The sequence below is a fragment of the Triticum aestivum genome, chromosome 5A, assembly GCF_018294505.1.
Source record: "Triticum aestivum cultivar Chinese Spring chromosome 5A, IWGSC CS RefSeq v2.1, whole genome shotgun sequence".
NCBI classification, from domain to species: Eukaryota; Viridiplantae; Streptophyta; class Magnoliopsida; order Poales; family Poaceae; genus Triticum; species Triticum aestivum.
Window position 1 is genome coordinate 438379586 of NC_057806.1, and position 21084 is coordinate 438400669.

At 44.2% G+C, this 21084-nt stretch overlaps 2 protein-coding genes and 1 pseudogene across 3 annotated transcripts; all 3 read right to left on the reverse strand.

Moving 5' to 3' along the window:
• Nucleotides 1–5028: 5028 nt before the first annotated feature.
• Nucleotides 5029–10524, reverse strand: LOC123103841 (probable folate-biopterin transporter 6). Of its 2 annotated transcripts, XM_044525524.1 has the most exons (5): nt 9737–10524; nt 8238–8494; nt 7795–7893; nt 7196–7369; nt 5083–5903 (listed from the first exon to the last, which is right to left on the reverse strand). In XM_044525524.1, exons 1-5 carry the CDS (start codon nt 10077–10079, stop codon nt 5292–5294), a joined length of 1485 nt encoding a protein of 494 aa, XP_044381459.1. In that variant the 5' UTR covers nt 10080–10524; the 3' UTR covers nt 5083–5291. The 2 variants fall into 2 exon arrangements, with proteins under 2 accessions (XP_044381460.1, XP_044381459.1); XM_044525525.1 differs by lacking the exon at nt 7795–7893 and having other exon boundaries at nt 5029–5903.
• On the reverse strand, nt 6947–7043 carry LOC123109134 (uncharacterized; annotated as a pseudogene).
• A 204-nt stretch (nt 10525–10728) lies between the features above and the next one.
• LOC123103840 (pentatricopeptide repeat-containing protein At4g30825, chloroplastic) lies at nt 10729–13934 on the reverse strand. Its single transcript, XM_044525523.1, has one exon. The coding sequence runs from the start codon at nt 13759–13761 to the stop codon at nt 10969–10971; it is 2793 nt and encodes a 930-aa protein (XP_044381458.1). The 5' UTR covers nt 13762–13934; the 3' UTR covers nt 10729–10968.
• Between the last annotated feature and the right edge of the window lie 7150 nt (nt 13935–21084).

A 21084-nucleotide genomic window follows, 5' to 3' on the forward strand; every position in this document is an offset into this window, starting at 1 on the left:
CCACGGGAGGCAGGAGCATGCGGCACGACCGGCGCTGCTTTGGGCGGCTGGAGCAAGAAGACCAGAGGTTGAAGAAGCACTGCGGTCGTTGGATGGACATCGTACGATCACTGGAGCTAGAATCGTTCATATTGAATAAGTTGACAAAGCCCTTCGTCCCTGTCAACTTAGTAGGCCCACAAGTCAGCCTTCCAGCAAGGTGGATCCCAGCTAGCCGGGGAGTATTCATTATTTCGTGTGTAATAAGGAGGCACTTCCGGTGGGTCCGAGATGACAGCGGGGGGAACGTTTTTTTCGCAAAATACGGTGGCCCGTCCGGTGGGTCCCAGCAGTCAGGGGGAAATGATTTTTTTCACAAAATACTGGTGGCCCGTCCGGTGGGTCCCTGCTGTCAGGTGGAGGAATCATTATTTTCCGCATAATAAGGAGGCACTTCCTTGCTGCCGCCATGGACCCAGCTGTCAGCCTCTCCACGTACAGTCCACGTCCGATGGAAGTCGTTCCTTCCATGTTGACCACGCCGCGCCGAGAGCACCAGGGCGGTGGACGATGATGAGGCCTAGGAAGGGGACGATGCGGAGCCGGTGAAGACGCGGCAGTGGATGCCCAGGCGGAGAGGAGTATGAGGGTTCACTTTACTGCTGAACTCATTTACCAAAATGAGTTTCATATACAACATGGTAAACATGTGATGTGTCTGCTTGTTTCTCTTTTAGAATGCGGACAAAATATTGGAGAACAGTACCGCGTTATCCAATGGTAAAGGAAGTAATGCATATAAGGTTCAAGATAGTGAGACATCCCTGTTGGTCTCCAAGAAAGCTGATAAAAACTATCTTGACGACAGTGAGGGAACCCAAAAGTCCTGTCTTGATGTAGTGTTCGAGTTACTGGCCACTACTGCTGGCACAAACTCTTCGAACTCGCTGCCTGAATCAATTCGTCTTCTTGAGTCTCAACTTCAAGTTGAAAGACATCGATCAGATGTGCTGCGACAGGAAGCTGAAGGACTGAGGAAGTCCCTGCAGAATTCAGATGCATATTTTCTGGTGCAACAGCAAGGGCTGGAGGATTTAAGCGCCAAACAAGAGAAAGTTAATAAGCTTGCTAAGCATCTTGCCAGCATTATGGGTACCCAGGATATTGTTTCTTGAGATCTTCTGAAGTGGTTTCAGTTCTGGATTTGTTTTGCTGCGGCGTTTATTTGCGCTGGTCGCCAACTTTGACAACCAGTGTATATGATATGCTGCTTTGTTCCCTATATTTGCACTGGTGGCGAACTTTGATGCCCAGTGGATGTAATATGTGTAATAGCCGTGATAGCCTAGCGTTAGTTGCTTGCTTATTTATTTCGTTGTTGTCCTGTTTATTTGTTTGCTTGTAGTCATTGCAGTTCTTTTTCCGCGGTTAGCTAGTGGCTGCAATAACCTATTTTTTAAAACTAGGCCACAATAACCATGGGCTAATATTTACTGTAGTGACACTAGGCCTCCTACTGGCCGTAGAAACAGTGGGTCTTCTACGGGCCGTAGAAACAATGGGCCTTCTGCGGGCCGTATTATCAATGGGCCTTATACGGGCCGTATAATCGATTGGCCAAACATGGGCCAAACAGACCGCATTATGGCCGTAAACGGGTTAGAGTTGGAATCGCCCGTTCATGGGCCGACCATAACGGACCATCGTTAATAGGCCGTATTTGATGACACTATCAAATCGGCCCAACGTATTAACGGACCACAAACGGGCCAACTGTAATCACAGGCTGAATTTGGCCCACAAGCAGAAAATGACAGTAACGGGCCGTAAGTAAACGAATGCTGGAAATGAGCCCAAGAATAAATGGGCTCTGAGAAGGCCGAAAGATAACATGGGCTGGAAACGGCCCAACGGAATAATGGGTCGTTAATGGGTATAAAGTGATACACTGTTCATTACGGGCCAGTTTCACCACGGGCTGTTAATGGGTGTAAAGTGATACACTATTCATTACGGGCTAGTTTCACCACGGGTCGTTAGTAGGCCAAGAGTTACATAGGGCCTCATATGGGCCGAAAGACATCATGGGCCATACATGGGCCAGAAGTGGAAACGGGCTGGAATCATATTGGATGGTCCAGATGATGCTACTAGGCCTAATTCGGATAGAGCGTAACAGGCCTTGGGTTAGCGGGCTGTAAATGGGCTATATTTGAACAAGCCATTAACAAGCTTTCCATGGGCCGGCCCGCCAGCTTTTGACCAAGTCAAACGGGCCGGCCTTTTCACAGGAATGGGCCTCTGTTGGGCCGTTCCACGTGTCGACATATCATAGACGCCTTCTGTCCAATGAGTGGTTGACATCTGTCCCAACGATGAGCCAACACGTGTTTCCTCCAGTCAATGATGATTTTACACGTGGAAAATCCCCATTGGTCGGGGCTATTAACGGGTTATCGGATCCAAAACTCGACCCAATAGCTTAACGGTGTTCCGTTACGGTGGATGCCACGTGTCGGTCACCCTTGACGAAAGCACTTCTGTGACGCGCGATTTATCGTCATGGAAGTGGACACTTCCGTGATGATAATTTTGGTAATGTCATGGAACACTTCTACGACAGCACATGTATGACTATCTTGATTCTGTCATAAATTTGTCATGGATGTACATGCATGACAAAAAAAGCGACCTATTATGACAAACACGTATCATCACGGAAGTGTATTTTTTTGTAGTGTTGGGGACACAAGAGATTGCTTGTATTTGTTTGCAGGGTCGTTTGAGAGAGACCATCTTCATCCTACACCTCTCACGGATTGATAAAGGTTAGGTCATCCACTTGAGGGAAAATTGCTACTATCCTATAAAACTCTGCGCTTGGAGGCCTAACACGTGTCTACAAGAATAAAGTTGCGTAGTAGACATCAAGCTCTTTTCTGGCGCCGTTGTCGGAGAGGTGAGTGCTTGAAGATATATCTTTAGATCTTGCAATTGAATCTTTTAGTTTCTTGTTTTATCACTAGTTTGGTTTATAAAAAAAACTACATAAAAAATGAAATTTAGGTTACATCATATTATTGATCATCTTTATAATATCTTTCTTGAAAATGATGGGTCGGAAAGTTGTGCTCAATTGTTAGAAGAAGAAGTCAATAAAATGTTTGGCACAAAATATTTGAATGACGAGTATGATTGTAATGTTGTTAGTATGAATTCTTTGAATATTCATGATGCTAATGATATGCAAAGCCATAAGCTTGGGGATGCTATATTTGATGAATATGATATTTTTAGTCCCCCAAGTTTTGATGAGAAAATTTATTATGATGATTGCATGCCTCCTATTTATGATGATTATATTGATGAAAGTGGATTTGGAGAGGTCGTGACTTTATTTAATGATGAATCCACTATTTTGGAGGAGGTTGCAATTGATTGTGACTACAAAGTTCCTATATATGATAATTATGGTGATGACATGTATGCTATATTGAATAATGGTCTAGGCGATGCAGTGTGTTTTTCTAATAGAAAGAAAATTTGCAACAGAGGAAAAAATACATAGGCATATTATATTCCAAAATGTTTAGAAAAATACCAAGAATAAGATGAACTATTTTCAAGTTCAAATAAATTCCATAAAAATTCATAAAAGTCAAACCGTGCTACTGTTGCATTTAAAATCAATAAAAATTATTTTTTAAATAGCAAAATGATTTCAAATTTATTTTCTCCTAATTTTCTATTGAAGGGAATCATTTTACCCTTGTTTCCATTTATTTATTTTTAGGAGACAAATAATTTGAATATAAACCCAAATGACTCCCAATTGGATTTGAAATTTGAATTTCAAACCAATTTCTTTTTTTCTATTTTCCCTTGGCCAAGTTACATTTCGAATGCCCTCTGAATTTTGAAGTGTCATATTTCTTCTCTCATTTTGAATAGTTTTCAGAGGATTTGAAACTTGAAAATTCAAACAACTTCAAATAGGAAAAATGAGTTTCAAATAACTTCAAAGTGACTCCCAAATTATTTCTTTGAAACTTACAACTCTCTTTCTTCAAATTTGAAGAAGTCATTTTATGAACTCATTGAGTTTCTTAAACTTTCTAAATTTGAAATATTTCAAATGGAATTCAAATCATTTTCAAACCCCTTTTCATTTCTTTAAATGGAAAAAGTCATATTATCTTCACTCTAGGGTTTTGTGATGAGATGAATTTGAATTCATGGAGATAAAAAATGCAAGATGAAAGTTTTGGGAAAGTCCTTTTATTCCCTCTCATCCAACTTTCAAAAGTTTTAATTTCCACTCAATTTCACACAATCAATCACACAACAAACAAACAAACAATCATAATTATTTATTTAACATAACATTCCAAAATTTCAAATTTTGGGATGTTACAGTAGCTAGAAGTGAAATTGTTCAGATCGTGTGTGGTAAGGTCACCACTAGTGAGAAATGGTGACATCACCTTATGCAGGTTGCAACCAAGCAACATGTCATCTATGCGCCTAATGCAATGCGGCCAACCAAACAGCGGGCCAAATTTAGTCCCCTCATGCAGCTAACCTATATGTGAGCCCGCTAGGCCCATATGAGAAACACATGCAATGCAGCCAAAATCGATGCAGCAACCAAACACGTCCTTGATGTATTGACCCTTATGACTACAATGTATCATTTTGCAGGATTTATATAGGACAAGTAAGGATTACGAATTAGGTTATGATGTTAACTTCTACCTATGAGTGGATGGACGCCCAAAGATAATATTGTATTCCTTTGTATTTCATCATGTATTGTTGAAAGTTCTATTCTGATCCCAAACTCAAATGCATCTTTGTGAACAATAAAATAAAAAAAAGTAAACAAATTCTAATTTTTTTAGTAAACTTTGGCAAATGTTACGTATGCCTACAAAATTTAAGCATGAAATGACATTCGTGGAAATCGTGGCAAAAAAATATCAGTACTCCAAAATGTTTTTGAAACTAGCATTTTTGGAGCACTGATATTTCACGAAAAGATGTTCCATGTTGAGAAGAAACATAATACTTTGTGCAGTGGTATCGGAGCTGCATTGCGCCATCTATCAAAGCCAATCTACTGTTTTCTTTGTAGTGGATAAGTATTAGTACAAAGTTGGGTCATCTATTTTGAAACGGAGAGAGTACTTCCTAAAATTGTACTGCGTCAATTAATTTGAATTGGAGAGAGTACTTCTATTTCCCTCCCTTTCCTTTCTTTCTTTCTTTCTTTCTTTGTGCGTGTGTGTCGCGCAACACAGTACCTGTGTGGATCATACATCGTCGTCAGTGCGAGAAGTGAGCTTCCCGAGCTGCAACAACCTCTCCTCCTCGTCGCCGGCGGCAGCCACCGGGGAGCCGGAGCTGAGGAGGTCCTGCGGGAGCAGCACGTCGGTCTGGTCGGCGGTGGGCACCAGGAAGATGGCGCCCAGCGCGGACAGCCTCAGCAGGTTCCTCAGCAGGACGGCGAGCCAGAGGTTGCTGAAATCGGTCCTCGTCACGTGCAGGGCCCGGAGCACGAAGGCGCCGCCGGTCTTGGCCACCAGCATGCCGAGGCTGTCGATGCACATGAGCAGCGCGAAGAAGGTGCCCTCGGCGCCCGGCGGGCAGAGCTTGGTGCTCAGCACCATCATCGGCATCAGCCGGACGCGGCCGACGACCCGGGAGACGCACTCCTCCAGGGTGACGAAGGCCGCGTCCGGGACGCCGAGCGCGAGGTTCCACCGGAGCACGAAGGTGAGGTCGAGGAGGCCGGAGGCGCCGTGCAGGAGCTGGGCGAAGAAGAGGATGCTCCGGAACGGGTAGTCCTTGAGGTTCTTGTGGTAGATCAGGACGCCCACCATGGACGCCACCGCGCCGACGGCGTGCACCATCCCCACAAATTGCTGCATGCATGGAGATGAAGGCCAGCTGATCAACACTCTCGACAGTTCACTCTAAAACTCAATGTGCCGTCATTTTTTTCAGTTGTGTTAAATCACAAAACCTTTAGCCCAGTTTGGAACGACTGGTTTCTGTAATTCAACTGCTTACTCTGAAACTCCAGCGTTCCAAACATGCATGCCCCGTAAAGTTTACTACACTACATTATTAGAGGCAATGCTCGAACATGGAGACTATGCGCTACCGTTTAAGAGCTGAAAGATATTTTTGGTTGTTGGAATGATGCACTTTATCTTAGTAAGGAATCTTTTTGGGACATTGGGGACATCATTGTGGAACAAGCAAGATTGTGGGATCAGGAAATGCATGGCTGCATCCTAGATTCCAAGATTTGAAAGTAGGCACCTTCTTATCTAGCTCGCCTTTCTGATAGATCTTGATTGTGTTATATTCAGTTGTCTGAGAGTGATTGACGCGCAAGATCTCAGTCTTCTCTATTTTCTTTCAACCTTTTCGTAGTTTTGCCGCTCAGGCACTTCTAGTGTTTTATTTATATCCTTTGGATAGAAAACAGTGGCGATATTTATCTTAAAAAAATGGTGATAAAAGATAAGAAGTGATTTTAAATTCATTCATTGGAAAAAAAAGCCTCATGAGATGGAAGATGCTAAGCAAGGAATTTATAGTTGCATGTTATATTTTTTGTAAAAATATTATTGGGGCGGAAATATTTTAAATTCCAGGGCCATATTGTGTTGTGATCCAATCAACACCAGTGTGACAAAAGACAAATCAAATCCCATTGGTATTTCATTAATTTTCCAAAAGTCAATACGCACCTGCTTTACCTAGATGAGTAAGATAACTTCTCAGATAATGTATGACTAAGCTACTTCCTCCATCAACCTAAAATTTTGGAAAATATTGACAGACTGACTTTTAGGTAACCATATTCTGAAGAAAGTTAAGAAGGAATTTTAGACTGCAGGAGCTACAAACATGCATGCACTGAAGAAATTTTTTATCTAATATTGATTGCAAAGTTAATTATCTGAAACATTATACAGAATTTATAACTTTGCGCAGGGGCATGCTAATCTTCTCTGTATTGTTCAAATTTTATTTGATGTCCCCAAAGGGACCTGCAGTATGTATATATGGCTCATGCAGAGTGGCGATCCGGTGGGCCAAGCCACTAAGGTGCAGATAATATTTTATCAAGACTTCCTTTGTTTTGTGTAACAAGCCTAGCAGTAAGCAATAGCATTAAGCAGGTCATAAACAAAAGCTCTACCTGTGAAAATCCAGGATTAGGCGGTTCCTTGTTAGTGTACCAGTAGAACTGCCCCTCATGAGTGCTGATACTGAGGGCCAGCGAAAGGAACATGTAAAGAGATGGTTTCCACACTACTGGATACTTTATTGTCTGAACCATCCCTTTAACTGCCACAGTAACCTTGTTCAAAACCTGCATTTGATTAGCATTTCAGTAAGAAGCGAAAAATTTGGAGGTTGTGCAGTTCCTTCCATCGTTAGATTCTTATTTTCTAACGATCTTATAAAAGTTTACAAGTACACTTTCCTCAGTTTACTGTCTAGGTTCAGTTTAATTCATCTGAGAAAGGTATAATTTTCTTCAAACAAGATACCTGAAGATTTCCAGTCACTTAAACATCAGATTCATATTAACTTAATTTGCTAATATGGTACAATTCCAGGAGAATAATGTATAAAACTATAAATGCACCCAGCTTGGCCAAGCTAGTTAACATGGGATGATGTTAGATAGAATGATAGACTATCCTGTTCACCACATACAGACATCAAGAAACAAATTTAATGAGTTTGGAGCAAAAGAAGCAGTAGGTGGAATAAGATTGCTGATCAATGTACCTTCTCTTTCATGTTATGCTGATACATTTTCAGCTCATATATGTAAAATCCTAGGAAAACCAACATAGTAGGAGGTAAAGCCATCACACCTAATGCACCCTACATTAAATCAGAATGCATGCAAAATTTAGTTTCTCAGTCAAGCAGCATAAAAAATGGGACCCTCTTACCTGGCGAACGTTGCTGGGAGGGGGTGGTATTTGCGAACGTTAGATGGCAGTTTTAGTTGTGTGGGGGTTAGCAGTTTCTTCAGAACAGCATGGCAGTTTCTGGGAAGAAGGAAAGCAAACACTGCCATCGTTTGATCTTGCGTCACAACTAAAACTGCGAGCAAACAGCGTTCATTTGCCATCCCCTTCCCAGGGAACGTCAGCCAGATAGCATTACCGAAAAAAATGAAACTAACAATTAAATAAGCTTCAAGAATTTGGACCGTAGTTTACCTGTGCCCCTAGATGGTGGACAAACATGCCACTTGTAGCATACCCAATAAGTGCACCTAGCGACGACGAGAATGCACAAAGGCTCTGCATGTCTGGGGCCAATGCTGGCTTGTCAATACTGTTCTTTGCGATGCATGCATCTATTGTAACATCAGCAATGGCAACTGCTGTGGAGATTCCCACGAAGCAAACTACTGCAGAAGTCACTGATAGTCCGACACCGGCAAGAATGGCAGTTGAAAACATTCCAAGCATTCCTACAACCACAAAAAAGAGCGTATTTTTCAATCACGTCTATAATTGTGGGCTTGTGGCAAATATCAATGATGAACGCTTATAAGCACTTGTAAGTAAAGGACACAACAGAGGTTACTGGACAGCAACCCCTTGTAAGAGCATTGAAATGTTAGGACTTACGATACTTCTATGCAATTTGAAACAATAACAGATGCGGCACATCTAATCAAGCATGTAGATTAGTTGGTGGAAAAGTCAGAAATCACCAGTTCTGCCAGTTTATTATCATAACAGCTATTCAACTTCGGGTTATTCGACTTGTGTCAGAGTCAGTCAGACTAACAGTTTCATAGTACACCGCGAATATCTCTGGCGTGGAAGTGCCTTACATGAGCTCCTCATATCTCTCAGCATATGGTTTACAACACTTTCTTATCTAGTATAAAAAGATAATGTGTTGCATATTTCCATTGGTTCTTGTTGATAGTACTTAACAAGGGACCACTAAATTTAGTGCTAGTTTTTCTATTTTCTGTAACAATTTCTAGCCTGTGTTGTTTTGTCCTCAGACATTTTAACCCGCATCATCGGCTGTTGTAGTATAATCGATCCTTTCGAGTGGATAATAAATATAATCAAATGTGATAAATTGCACAGATGAATAGTTGCAAGGTGTCCCAAGTTGTAGACACTTGCATATGCCTACAAACAATGCAATCCATGTACAGCCATGCCGCCACAATGAATTAACTAAGATGCTGACAGCGATATATACCAAACAGTCTAGTCTATGCCCCCACAGTGCGGGCAAATCAACAGCTTGGTCCAAAACATGCACCCACTAACTCAGATCAAGCCAGCAATAGTAAGAAAAATCAGTTGAGCTAACACAATTTCGTCCACAATTCTGTCATATAAGCTGCCCAACCGCTCTCGACCTCAAACGTGGTCGGCGTGCACTTGTTTTCAGTTAGGACGACAGCAGTGTTCAAAAGACCCTCCACCAAGAACACAATTAGCATGCCATTGCTCACTACTCGTACAACGGAAATGCTGTATGCTCCGGCGACCAGGATGGAAACCAAGATGCCCTATCTGGCATCCTCAAATCTATATGAAAAGTAACATGTTCTCTTATGCCCATACTCTCTGAAACAACACCTGCAAGTCACAATGTCTATCTACACAGGCTAATACAAATGTCGATCTCATCCATGAGTTGGGAGAGGTGGATGGATTCATCATTCATGGCTTTGGCTGACCTGAGAAGACGAAGTAGGGGCGGCGGCGGTAGCCTTGGACGGGGAGGACGTCGGTCATGACCCCCCAGAGGGGCTTGAGGACCCAGGGGACGTGGAAGAAGATGGAGAGGAACTGCACGGTGGCCGGCTGCACCCGCTGCACGTCCTTCCAGTAGTAGTCGGACGCCACCCGGAAGAAGGAGCCGGCGAAGCCCTGGTTGAGGCCGTACACCAGCACCACCCCGGCCACGAACGTCGCGCCCAGCTCCCGGCACAGCATCCGCACCCACCGCACCGGCTCCAGCGCCGCCTCCGCCCACCCGCCGCCGCCTGCCTCCATGGCACCGCGCTCCTCCTCCAGCATCGGTCCTCGCCGGATCCCTTGACGGAGGAGCTCGACGGGGGGTCGCGGCGCGGGCTAGGGGGCGGGCATGGAGCCGCGCGCTCGCGTCACGTGGAGATGGAGTTGAGTAATGGAGAGGAGCTCGGCATTCGGGTTTCTTTATGGCGAGGGAGTGGTGAAGACGTGATCTTGGAGGCTCGGACCGAGGAAGTGGTGGCGTTGGGTGAAGCTCAGCTCAGCTCAGCTCAGCTGAGCACTTGAGCAGGGGAAGTGTAACTGGTAACTATCCAAACTGGAAAATTAAATTCAAGGTCAAAGATTGGATGATTAACTACTTCTACAAAAGTACTCTAGTGGCCAAAACTGCTGCCAGCCGGTAGAAATAACAGAGTCTAGAACACTCATGTGTTCCGAATGCTTGGTTCATGAACTACTTGATGCTTCATGAGCTGTTGGGTCTAAGGAGATCCCCTATCTTAAAGCTCCAAATTTTCACCCTATCCCGTTTGAGAAAAAAAATCTCCCTGTCCCATTTCCTTTAATTTTTTTAGGGAAATGATGTTTGCTCATCTAGCAGATCCCCTGTTCTAAAACAAAATATGCAAAAATTCAGGCAAATTTCTGCCCAAATAAAGGCAGAGGCGGGAGAAACCACATGAGACTTTCTGAATAACAGGAGAAGCACAAACACATCCGAATTGGATTTCTTTTTGACTTTCTTTCATCCATCATCACAACTTTTCAACCCCTTGCCATGGCACTAATGGCAGATTTACAATCAGGCAATCAGCTATGCTGCTCTATACAAATGGCACTATATATCAATATATGTATGTACCCGATACAAGAGAACAATGGCAAGTGTTTTCGCAGTATTATGTGCAACCAAACCCTGAATGCTCAGGGCACATTATGGGCGAGCTCCGACGCCTACAACTCCGGTTTGCTTCATCCAGAGGGACCACTTGACTGCCTCCAGGAAATTCTCATTCCTCTGTAGAGCTGCTATGAGGTTAGTATACGTTACTCGGTCAGCATTGATACCTTTGATCCTCATCTCCTGCATCAGCTTGACAGCATCTTCGGGCATTCCCGCTATCCCGTAAGCCTTTATCAATGTGTTGTAACTGTACAGGTCTGGCTCAATGCCGCGGCTCTTTAGTTCTGAAAGAACGTAGGCGACGCCTTCGATCCAGCCCTTTCTCCCATATATGTTCATCATAATGTTGTAAGTGTAGTGGTCGAAGTCACATCTAGCTCTCCTCATTTTCTGCAGAACAGCAGAGAACTCCTCCAGCTGGCCTGACTTCCCATAAGCATTCAGCATGCAGTTGTACGCCTCGAGAGAAACCGGAAACCCCGCGTCCTGCATCTTTTGGACGAAGTAATTCATGCTGCGGAAATTCCCGCTCTGCGCGTACGCCGCGATGATAGTGTTGTATGATATGGTATCTGCCAGTCCTTGCTTCCGGGCCATGCTAAACACCTTCTCAGCCCTGTTAAAAAGCCCAGCTTTTCCATATATATCTAGCAACACATTCAGGGTGACAGTGCTGGCCAGGTGTCCTAGTTGAATCATTTCGTCGAAAATTCTCGAGAGCTCGTCGACTGGTATCGCTGGGCCACAGCAGTTAATAATGCAGTTATACATGGCTTCATCGCATTCAACCTCGCTCTTGAGTATCCGATAATATGTATCAGTCAACTTCTCGAGCAGGCCGCATTTCTGGTAAGTCCGAAGCATGTCAAGAAAAAGGTATTTATCAGGAACTATTTCCTTTTGTTTATCCATATCTTCCAGAACTGAGCAAACATCTTCTGGTCTCCCAGCTTTATTATACATCCTCACAATTACACTATAAGCAATCATGTCAAGAGCACAAGCTGAAGCCTTCAGCTCAAGGTACAAAGTTTCAGCATGAGTAAATCTCTCCATGGTGCTGAAAACATCAATCATAGTGCAGCAAATGCGGAGATTTGGACGAGTTCGGGACTCTGGCATCTGGCTGTATATCCTTACAGCAGCTTCATAACTGCCAGCCTCTTTGCAGGAACATATCAAGATATGATACAGATTGTCTTCGAAATCAGAACCTTTCCACTTCTTTTCACGCAATACACAAAGAGCTTCTTCTAATAAAGAATTCTGAACAAACGCTGTTACTAAAATAGAGCATGAGGTAGCATCATACAAAACCTTCTTGTAGAAGCATGATCGCAGAATTGGTAGAACCTTATGCATCCTCCCGACTGTTGCGTATGCCCGGACAAGAATAGTAACAATAGATGAACACTGGCAATCTGCTGCCCTCATGTCCCTAAGAATTTCAGCCGCGCTTTCACTGTCATCATGTCTTGCTATTAAGTTAATCATTGTGTAAAAATTGGACGCGTTTGGTTGAAAACCGGAACTCTTGAGCTTCTTGTAATACGAAATTGCCTCTTGGTGTTTATCTGCTCTGCCAAAACCTTCTATCATTGATCTATAAGTTGTTTCATCAGGAGCTAAACCTGAACTCTCAAGTCTGTGGAACACTTCCTTCGCCTTCTGCATGTCAGAAACCTTTCCATACCCTGTAATCACAGTATTGTACGCCACAACATTTGGGGAAACACCACCATCTTCCATGGACTGCAACACCAACTCTGCTTCTTCCATTTTGCCCTGCTGACTGTAAGCATTCAGCTGCACTAACCAATTCTCCAGGTTTGGAGCAACCCCATCATCTTTCATCAAAATGATAACCTCCTCAGACTTATCGAAAAGGCGCGAACGCGTGTACAGAGTGATCATAGCCGAGTAAGCATTGACACAGTTGACATTGCACTCCCTCATTTTCGCGAAAGCGAATTCGGCCTCCTTGAGGCTCCCAGTCTTCTGGTAAAGGCCCATGAGCATACCAAATGTGGACACATTCGGCTGCACCTCCCTCTCCAACATCATATGAAACCACTTGGTTCCCCAATCAGCAAGCCTCCTCTTGGCACAGACATACATCAGCCCATTGAACGCCTGGGCGTCGAGCCGGCAACCCGAGACGACGACCATCTCGTGGAGCAGCAGCTCGGCCCTCCTCCAGTCCTCCTTCCAGGAGGTGGCCTGGAGAGCCAGCCGGTAGGCGTCGGCGTTCCCCTCGAGCTTCCCGTTGGCCTTCATCCACACGAAGAAGTCGAGGGCCTTCACATCGCTGTGCTTCTCCAGGCGGATCAGAACGGAGTTGCACTCCTCGATGCTGGACTCCCGGCTGACGCCGGACAGAATCGCATTCACATCGGGATCGTTCACTAGAACTCTGCGAACCTGTGGATCCTTTCTCACGGGGGCGCGCCTGGGAGCCCTCGCCGGCTTGTCTCCGCCCGGCGGCCTCCTCCATGACCTCCCCACTTTCCTCCTCCCCGCGGAACTCGCCTGGCTGGCGGTGATGCCGTCCGCGATGTCCCGGCCAAGATCCGCTGCCGCTCCACCGGTGCGGCTGGCATCTTCAGACGGAGCGGACACGCACAGCGTGGACTCCGCCCCGCCGCCGCCGCCGCCCTCCGAAGAGCAAACCGCGCCGTCCTTCAGAGCTGCCCTCGGATGGCTCCTCCAGGCGAGGAAGCCGTGGGATGCGGCGGCTCCGCCACGGGCGTGGCGCCGGTCCGCGGCGTACCCGACGCTGGTTGGCAGCACCCGAGAGCTGAAGCCGACCAAATCCAGCCCCATCTCAGCTGGGTTCCCGGCCGGCAGCAAAGCAATCAGCTAGCGTGGGGGCATGGGGCTTCCGAGTGGAGCTCCACTCCACTGCGGTAGAGCGGAGGAGGGGTGGGGGCTGGGTAGGCGCGCGGCGTGGCGGTGGGTTTGGGCGGGGTGGCCGGATAGAGAGCGGGTGACGCAGGAGAGGAGGGGCAACCGTTGGACCTGGAGATGCGGCTGCACCTGCACGAACGTGGTGAGTGGTGTCGACTGCAACGCTTCTTGGACTGCTGCATGGGTCCCACGTAAATGCTTGACCCGCGGTTTATTCATAGGGTTTACACTTTTTCCGGTGAAAATCCTGACCTCCTTCGGGCACATTGAAAATATGAATTTTTATGGCTCGAAAAATTAGTACATGCAATATATGGATGTGTAGTACATACAAGAGAGATACGCAGGGACGGAGCCAGGATTTAAACATGTGTGTGGGGGGGGGGGGGGGGGGGGGGGGGGGCGGGGCGAAAGAGATAACTATCACACACATAATATGCATATCAAGTCTCACGTAAATCCTCAATGTATATTTTGCAATAGTTGCACATAATTTTTGTATGAGAAAATAACACAGGTTTTGCAACTGTGGGTGCAAATTTAGCTCCACCATTACCTATATGATCATAAAATTAGCAAGTTGAATTCGTATTTTCGGTGTAAAGATATGTTCTGTTTTTTTTTTGTGAGAGAAGTGCAGCTAAACAGAGATGAATAATATATTAGATCTCTATCTAACATCGAGTAAATACATGTGAGTACAACGGCAGAAATGCTACTAACTAATGCAAGGATTAGCGTATCAGACCATATTAATATTATGTTTATAGCTAGAGAAACGATCTACCGCCGGCAGCGGAAATTTGTGGCGGCCATCGCAGAATCACCATTTTCTCAAGTTTATAAACAACAATGATTCCTGACGGTGGCTAATGGAAACTAGCGGGCGGCGGCCGTGATATTAGGAATTCGGGACCAAATCGTGTGAGCTACTACCTCCGACTCAAGATCTAATGGTGAGAAAAACACTAACCTCTTTTCCTCATCTCGTAGCTCACATGTATGGCCGGCCGGCCGGATTGTGCCGTTGGATCGATACAACAACACTTTTGTGTCCCCTTGCCGGAGAGATTATATGAAGACTAAAAGAACGCCCGTGCGTTGCAACGGGACCACATTAACTTTAAGAGTTCAATATTACGACATTGGCGACTTTTTTTACCATCAAATCTTCACACACACAGAACCACACTCTCCCTCTCTCTTCCTCACTCTCTATCCCCGTCTCCCTCTCGCTCTAACACACACACATATCCATCTTATTGGGTACGGGATCATAATCCATCTATTTCACACATACGCGCTAGTGCATAACAATATGGATTATGTGTATTATATTTGCCACCAGAATTGAGGGAATTAATTTCATGTAAATCGACCAGCCACAACTCCAAGAATACGCGGACGAGGTGGTTCGGGTCGGCGTCGGCGCCGTCCAGCGCGGGCCACGGGCCCGCTTCCAAGTGCACGTGCAATGCACGACTTCACAAATATTATAATCAGATATGAGAAATCACATGCATAGAAAAGACATTCTGATAGCAATCCAAATATCATACTCAATTGAATACCTAAACTGGACAATACTCTTATTTCTATGCGCCAGAAAAAAATGGAATAGTAAAGCTAAGTATGCCTACATACGCTCAGATTATATATAAGAATTTTGGGTGAACAATTGCAACAAAGCACTAAGCAGCGATAAATTTAAATAAAAAATCCATTAAATATGCAGGCAGCAGGCTTGTTACAACATAGAGAGATAGAAAAATGTCACCTCCAGTAATGTAGCGCAAAGGAGTGGAACGAAGCATGAATGAGCGGTTGCCTGTTCTTCTCCATGTACATGGATCAGCAGTAGAGGCCAAGTATATAAGTACTTGACCGAACTCCACTCTTCGTGTACGGAGAGCCATGTCACATTCTCGCCGCTGCAGCATGGGAGGACGGCTGGTTCACGTGACCCTCCAGCTGGGGGATCCATGGTGGCTGACCGTCGAGCTCGAGGCAGAGAAGTTAAGGGCAGTAGTGGCGAGATCCATGCCAGCCAACCGGGCGAAGAGGAGGTCGTCGGGGAGGGACACATCGGCAAGATCCGGTCACCACGCGACCTGAAGAGCAACAGTGATCTTCACAAGCTGTAGGCCGACGGCGTGCTCCATCCCCTGCGATGGGGTGACCATGGCGGTGGCCACAGCTCCTCATGCCCGCCTCGATCTCGGCGACACACCCTGAGTGTAGGAGGCAGCAACGACCTCGACGAAATCATGGCCTCCATCCCGAAACGCAATCATGTCGCTCTAAATAAATGGATTCAATCATGTGACTCTAATTACTTCGGATTGTTATGTGCACACTAAGCGGGGTGCAGTTAGAAAAGAAAATGTTTTCTAATTAAAGTGATTGAGTGATTTAAGGTAAGGTTAATTAATTTAGATTTGATTTTTAGTGATTGTTAGTAAAGTATGATGCGTCTTTAAAATCTTTTATTTGTTTCCTTAAAATCTATTATTTGTTTCCTAAAGAAATTTGCAATAATGGAAGGTATCGGTTGATTTGGATAAGTTAGTAAATTTAGATCCGTGATTGCGTGCACGTTTGAAAAGTGCTGATTTGCAAGGAAAGAGCTGAGGGGTAAATAAACCGGTGAATAAGAAACCAACATCGAAAAAAATCTACGACGGTTAACCTACGAAAAAAACCGGATGAAGGTGGTGGGACGAAAAAAAAACCTGGAAGCGAGACTACCAACTGCTTCATTAGGAGTAGATCTAGCAGGCAGCCGGCGGCCGGCGGCCGGCGGCATGGTCGATCGCAGGAGCAGTTTTTTCAGTACGGTTGAAACGAAGGGATTACAATAGACCTGGACTGTGCACGTAATGCTTCATAGCCTGGCCCCCTTTGCTTTCATGGTGGGCTACTTCCTATTTTCTTTTCCATGGATTTGGGCCTTTATGCTGCAATCACTTGTTCAACAACATATGGGCTCTGGGCGTTTCTAAAACAAAAACATATGGGCTCTGGGCTATGGGAGGCACAGGTGGGGCGAAGCAAGCCACGGACAACTGCGGGGCCAAAAAATTTAGCGATTAACTTATCGCTATTAACCTGCGACACGATCGTTAGGGGGGGTCTCGCCCGGGAAAAATATCTAGTGCTCTCTCCCGGTGCTCCAAATGTCCGAAAAACATTTTTAGAATTTTCAAAAAATTCTGAAAAAATGCAGCACATCGACCGAACATCAATGTCTCTTGTCACAAAATTTCAAATCAAAATTCTAAACATTGCTTGAGATACAAAAATGGCAAATTTTTGTACATAACATAAGTTGGGCTTTAGTTTTGGCCCATTATCACATTGATGTCAAATTTGTCATTTTTGTATCTCGAGCAATGTTTCAAATTTTGATTTGAAATTTTGTGACAAGAGACATCGATGTTCCGTCGATGTGCTGCGTTTTTTTCAGAATTTTTTGAACATTTTAAAAAATGTTTTTCGCATCGGAGCACCGGGAGCATCCTAGGCCTGGGAGCACTAGATACTTTCCTGGTCTCGCCCCCCCTCGTCCCCCCTGAATCCGTACCTGGGGATACGCACGCTTTGCCGCGCGCCAGGAAGTCCTGCCATGATCTATCAGTTACACCTTTTTTATACAATTTTAGTTCATCCCTCTGAAATCTACCGATAATATGTGGAGCATGCTAGGAAAAAATATCACACAACTATTTAAACACAACCAACCAAGAATAATACGGATAGTACATCTCAGATAGTGCATAAAAGGAAAACCGGAGTTAAAAGTTCTGAGTCAAGAAGTTAGAATAGTAGTTTTGATCCACACTCTTCCTAATGCACACCTGTCTACCAAAACATACATCTGTTTGACCGCATATAGCATAGATAAATATTGTTGGCAGCTATTTGACATTGGTTAAGAGTGAACGATATTGGCATTTACATGGGCTCTGGAAGGGGTCATCTGCACCTCTAAACTACCTTTTTTCAGGAGGACGCAATCTATCCAAAGCCTTTCATGCATATAGAAGGGTAACACCACCACATCCTGCATAACCATGAAAGATGAACCATATTCTTAGGATAGTAATGCATAAGATACAAACTGAATAGGAGGAATGAACACCAAAAGCAAGATACTCCCTCCGTTCACAAATATAAGATGTTTTGGATATTTCAAAATGAACTATATATGGACTGAAATGAGTGAACAAACATAATAAAACATGTCTATATACATTCGATGCAGAATTTTTTTAGAACATCTTATATTGATGAACTGAGGGAGTGCCAATTTGCTAGGAACAATGAACACCAAAAATTATTCAAAGTTTAAATAGTGCAGTACCCGGCACGATACCCTCTTCAATAGCAACTTTAATGGGCATTAAGGGGCAGTTTGGTTGGAGTCCTGGCAAAAGATTTTGCCTGGCCTAGAACCTCCCTGAGATGTGCCTGGTTGGTGTTTGTTTGCTGCCCTGGACAAGTATAAACCAACCTGGCCTGGATGCACCGTCATCTTCATTAACCTCGCTTGACACCCGGCACCTTAGTTAGCCCGGCCCAAGGGGGCTGCCTGGACTTGCTAATCCCTTGAATAGCATAGGATGTGACGTTTTGTATTGTGAACTAGTACAATTTCATTTGTCTTTCACGTGTTCTCTCAGACCCAGGCTCATGGTCTCGAACTAAACAATGCACCTTTAGGCATGCCTGATCAGGCAGAAAACAACTACATGATAACCCACAAGTATAGGAGATCGCAACAGTTTTCGAGGGTAGAGTATTCAACCCAAATTTATTGATTCGACACAAGGGAAGCCAAAGAATATTCTCAAGTATTAACAGTTGAGTTGCCAATTCAACCGCACCTGAAAGACTTAATATCTGCAGCAAAGTATTTAGTAGTAAAGTAATATGGAAGTAACAGTAACAGTGGCAAAAGTAACAGTATTGGTTTTGTAGTGATTGTAACAGTGGCAACGGAAAAGTAACTAAGCAAAGATCAATATGTGAAAAGCTCGTAGGCAATGGATCAGTGATGGATAATTGTGTCGGATGCGATTCCTCATGCAACAGTTATAACATAGGGTGACACAGAACTAGCTCCAGTTCATTGATGTAATGTAGGCATGTATTCTGAATATAGTCATACGTGCTTATGGAAAAGAACTTGCATGACATCTTTTGTCCTACCCTCCCATGGCAGCGGGGTCCTATTGGAAACTAAGGGATATTAAGGCTTCCTTTTAATAGAGTACCGGAACAAAGCATTAACACTTAGTGAATACATGAACTCCTCAAACTATAGTCATCACCGGGAGTGGTCCCGATTATTGTCACTTCAGGGTTACCGGATCATAACACATGGTAGGTGACTATTGACTTGCAAGATAGGATCAAGAACTCACATATATTCATGAAAACATAATAGGTACAGATCTGAAATCATGGCACTCGGGCCCTAGTGACAAGCATTAAGCATGGCAAAGTCATAGCAACATCAATCTCAGAACATAATGGATACTAGGGATCAAACCCTAACAAAACTAACTCGATTACATGATAAATCTCATCCAGCCCATCACCGTCCAGCAAGCCTACGATGGAATTACTCACGCACGTCGGTGAGCATCATGAAATTGGTGATGGAGGAAGGTTGATGATGATGATGGCGACGGATTCCCCTCTCCGGAGCCCCGAACGGACTCCAGATCAGCCCTCCCGAGAGATATTAGGGCTTTGTGGCGGCTCCATATCGTAAAACGCGATGAATCCTTCTCTCTGATTTTTTTCTCCCCGAGCGTGAATATATAGAGTTGGAGTTGAGGTCAGTGGAGCCTCGGAGGGCCCACGAGATAGGGGGCGCGCCCCAGCGGGGTGGGCGCCCCCCACCCTCGTGGACATGGTGTGGGCCCCTGACGTTGATTCTTTCGCCAATATTTTTATATATTCCAAAAATATTCTTCGTGAAGTTCCAGGTCATTCCGAGAACTTTTATTTCTACACAAAAATAACGCCATGGCAATTCTGCTGAAAATAGCGTCAGTCCGGGTTAGTTCCGTTCAAATCATGCAAGTTAGAGTCCAAAACAAGGTCAAAAGCATTTGGAAAAGCAGATATGATGGAGACGTACCACTACACTCCAGGCTATTTTCAGGCACTACTTTTTTACCAGGGACGCAACTCACGACGCGAACCAAACTACCTCTAAGTGCATCTGTTACTCTGTCCCCGCTAACTTCAGATTCACTGGCTCCTACAATCTATAGGATAGGTCACATTACACAGATCAAAACATACAACAACAACTTCAGGAAGCCACATGTATGAACCCTTTTTTTCTCAAATACACATGTATGAACCAGTTATAACAACAGAAAAGATTTAGCATGCAACGAATCCGATATTATTACTATTAACAGTCCATCAGCAATGCAATAGTATCCGCAAGCAGAGAGGCAAGACACACACACACACTTTCGGTCAATAGAGTACTGTGAAATGCTAGTCTGAGATAACATTAACACTTTTAGGATGTTTATCAAAATAAGTAATAATAATTGTAAAATAGCAAATAAACCTTTTCACTACTTGCCATGCTTGAGTAACTGAATTCTTGGAACATATGTCAAATGCACGGTGCCAAATTGACTTGGCTCACTAAGAGAGTTTTAAACACAATAGACACAACGACTCTAGTTTGGTGCCCACAAAACTGTAAACCGTATCACATTGCTAGGGAAAATGAATCAAAAGCAGATTTGAAGCAGCCCCATGGACTCTAGTTTGGTGCCTACAAAAGTTCTTCCAATAATCCAATAAGCCTTGAAATTTTTGGCAGTATAGCTCCAACCAAACTATAGACTCTACAAGCAAAATATCGGCTTGTTTTTCCTACCAAATCTTCAACAAGGTCATCAAAAGGACATCCCAATTATTTAGCCTGCATCAGTTGCACATAAGTAAGCCGAAGTCATATAAGGATCGCAAACTTCTTTTGTGTTTACGTTTTTGGTTAACATATACAAATGTTTAGAGTTCCCACCATTGTTATTTAATGTCCTATTTATCTAAAGAGGATAGTTGTGCAAAAACCACCAAGATGCATTCATGAAAACCTTACTAGTTTAATTATCGATCATAAAATGCATGATCAAAGCAAAATAAATACAAAGAAGGTTCTTGCTGGTTGGACCTTCCACAGATAAATCAATAATGGAA

Coding starts and splice junctions, on each gene's coding strand:
- LOC123103841 (XM_044525524.1), bottom strand. CDS start 10,079: ATGCTGGAGGAGGAGCGCGGTGCCATGGAGGCAGGCGGCGGCGGGTGG. Junction 7,894..8,237: donor TCCACCATCTAGGGGCACAG/GTAAACTACGGT, acceptor GATTTAATGTAG/GGTGCATTAGGTGTGATGGC. Junction 5,904..7,195: donor CTAATCCTGGATTTTCACAG/GTAGAGCTTTTG, acceptor CCATGCATGCAG/CAATTTGTGGGGATGGTGCA.
- LOC123103840 (XM_044525523.1), bottom strand. CDS start 13,761: ATGGGGCTGGATTTGGTCGGCTTCAGCTCTCGGGTGCTGCCAACCAGC.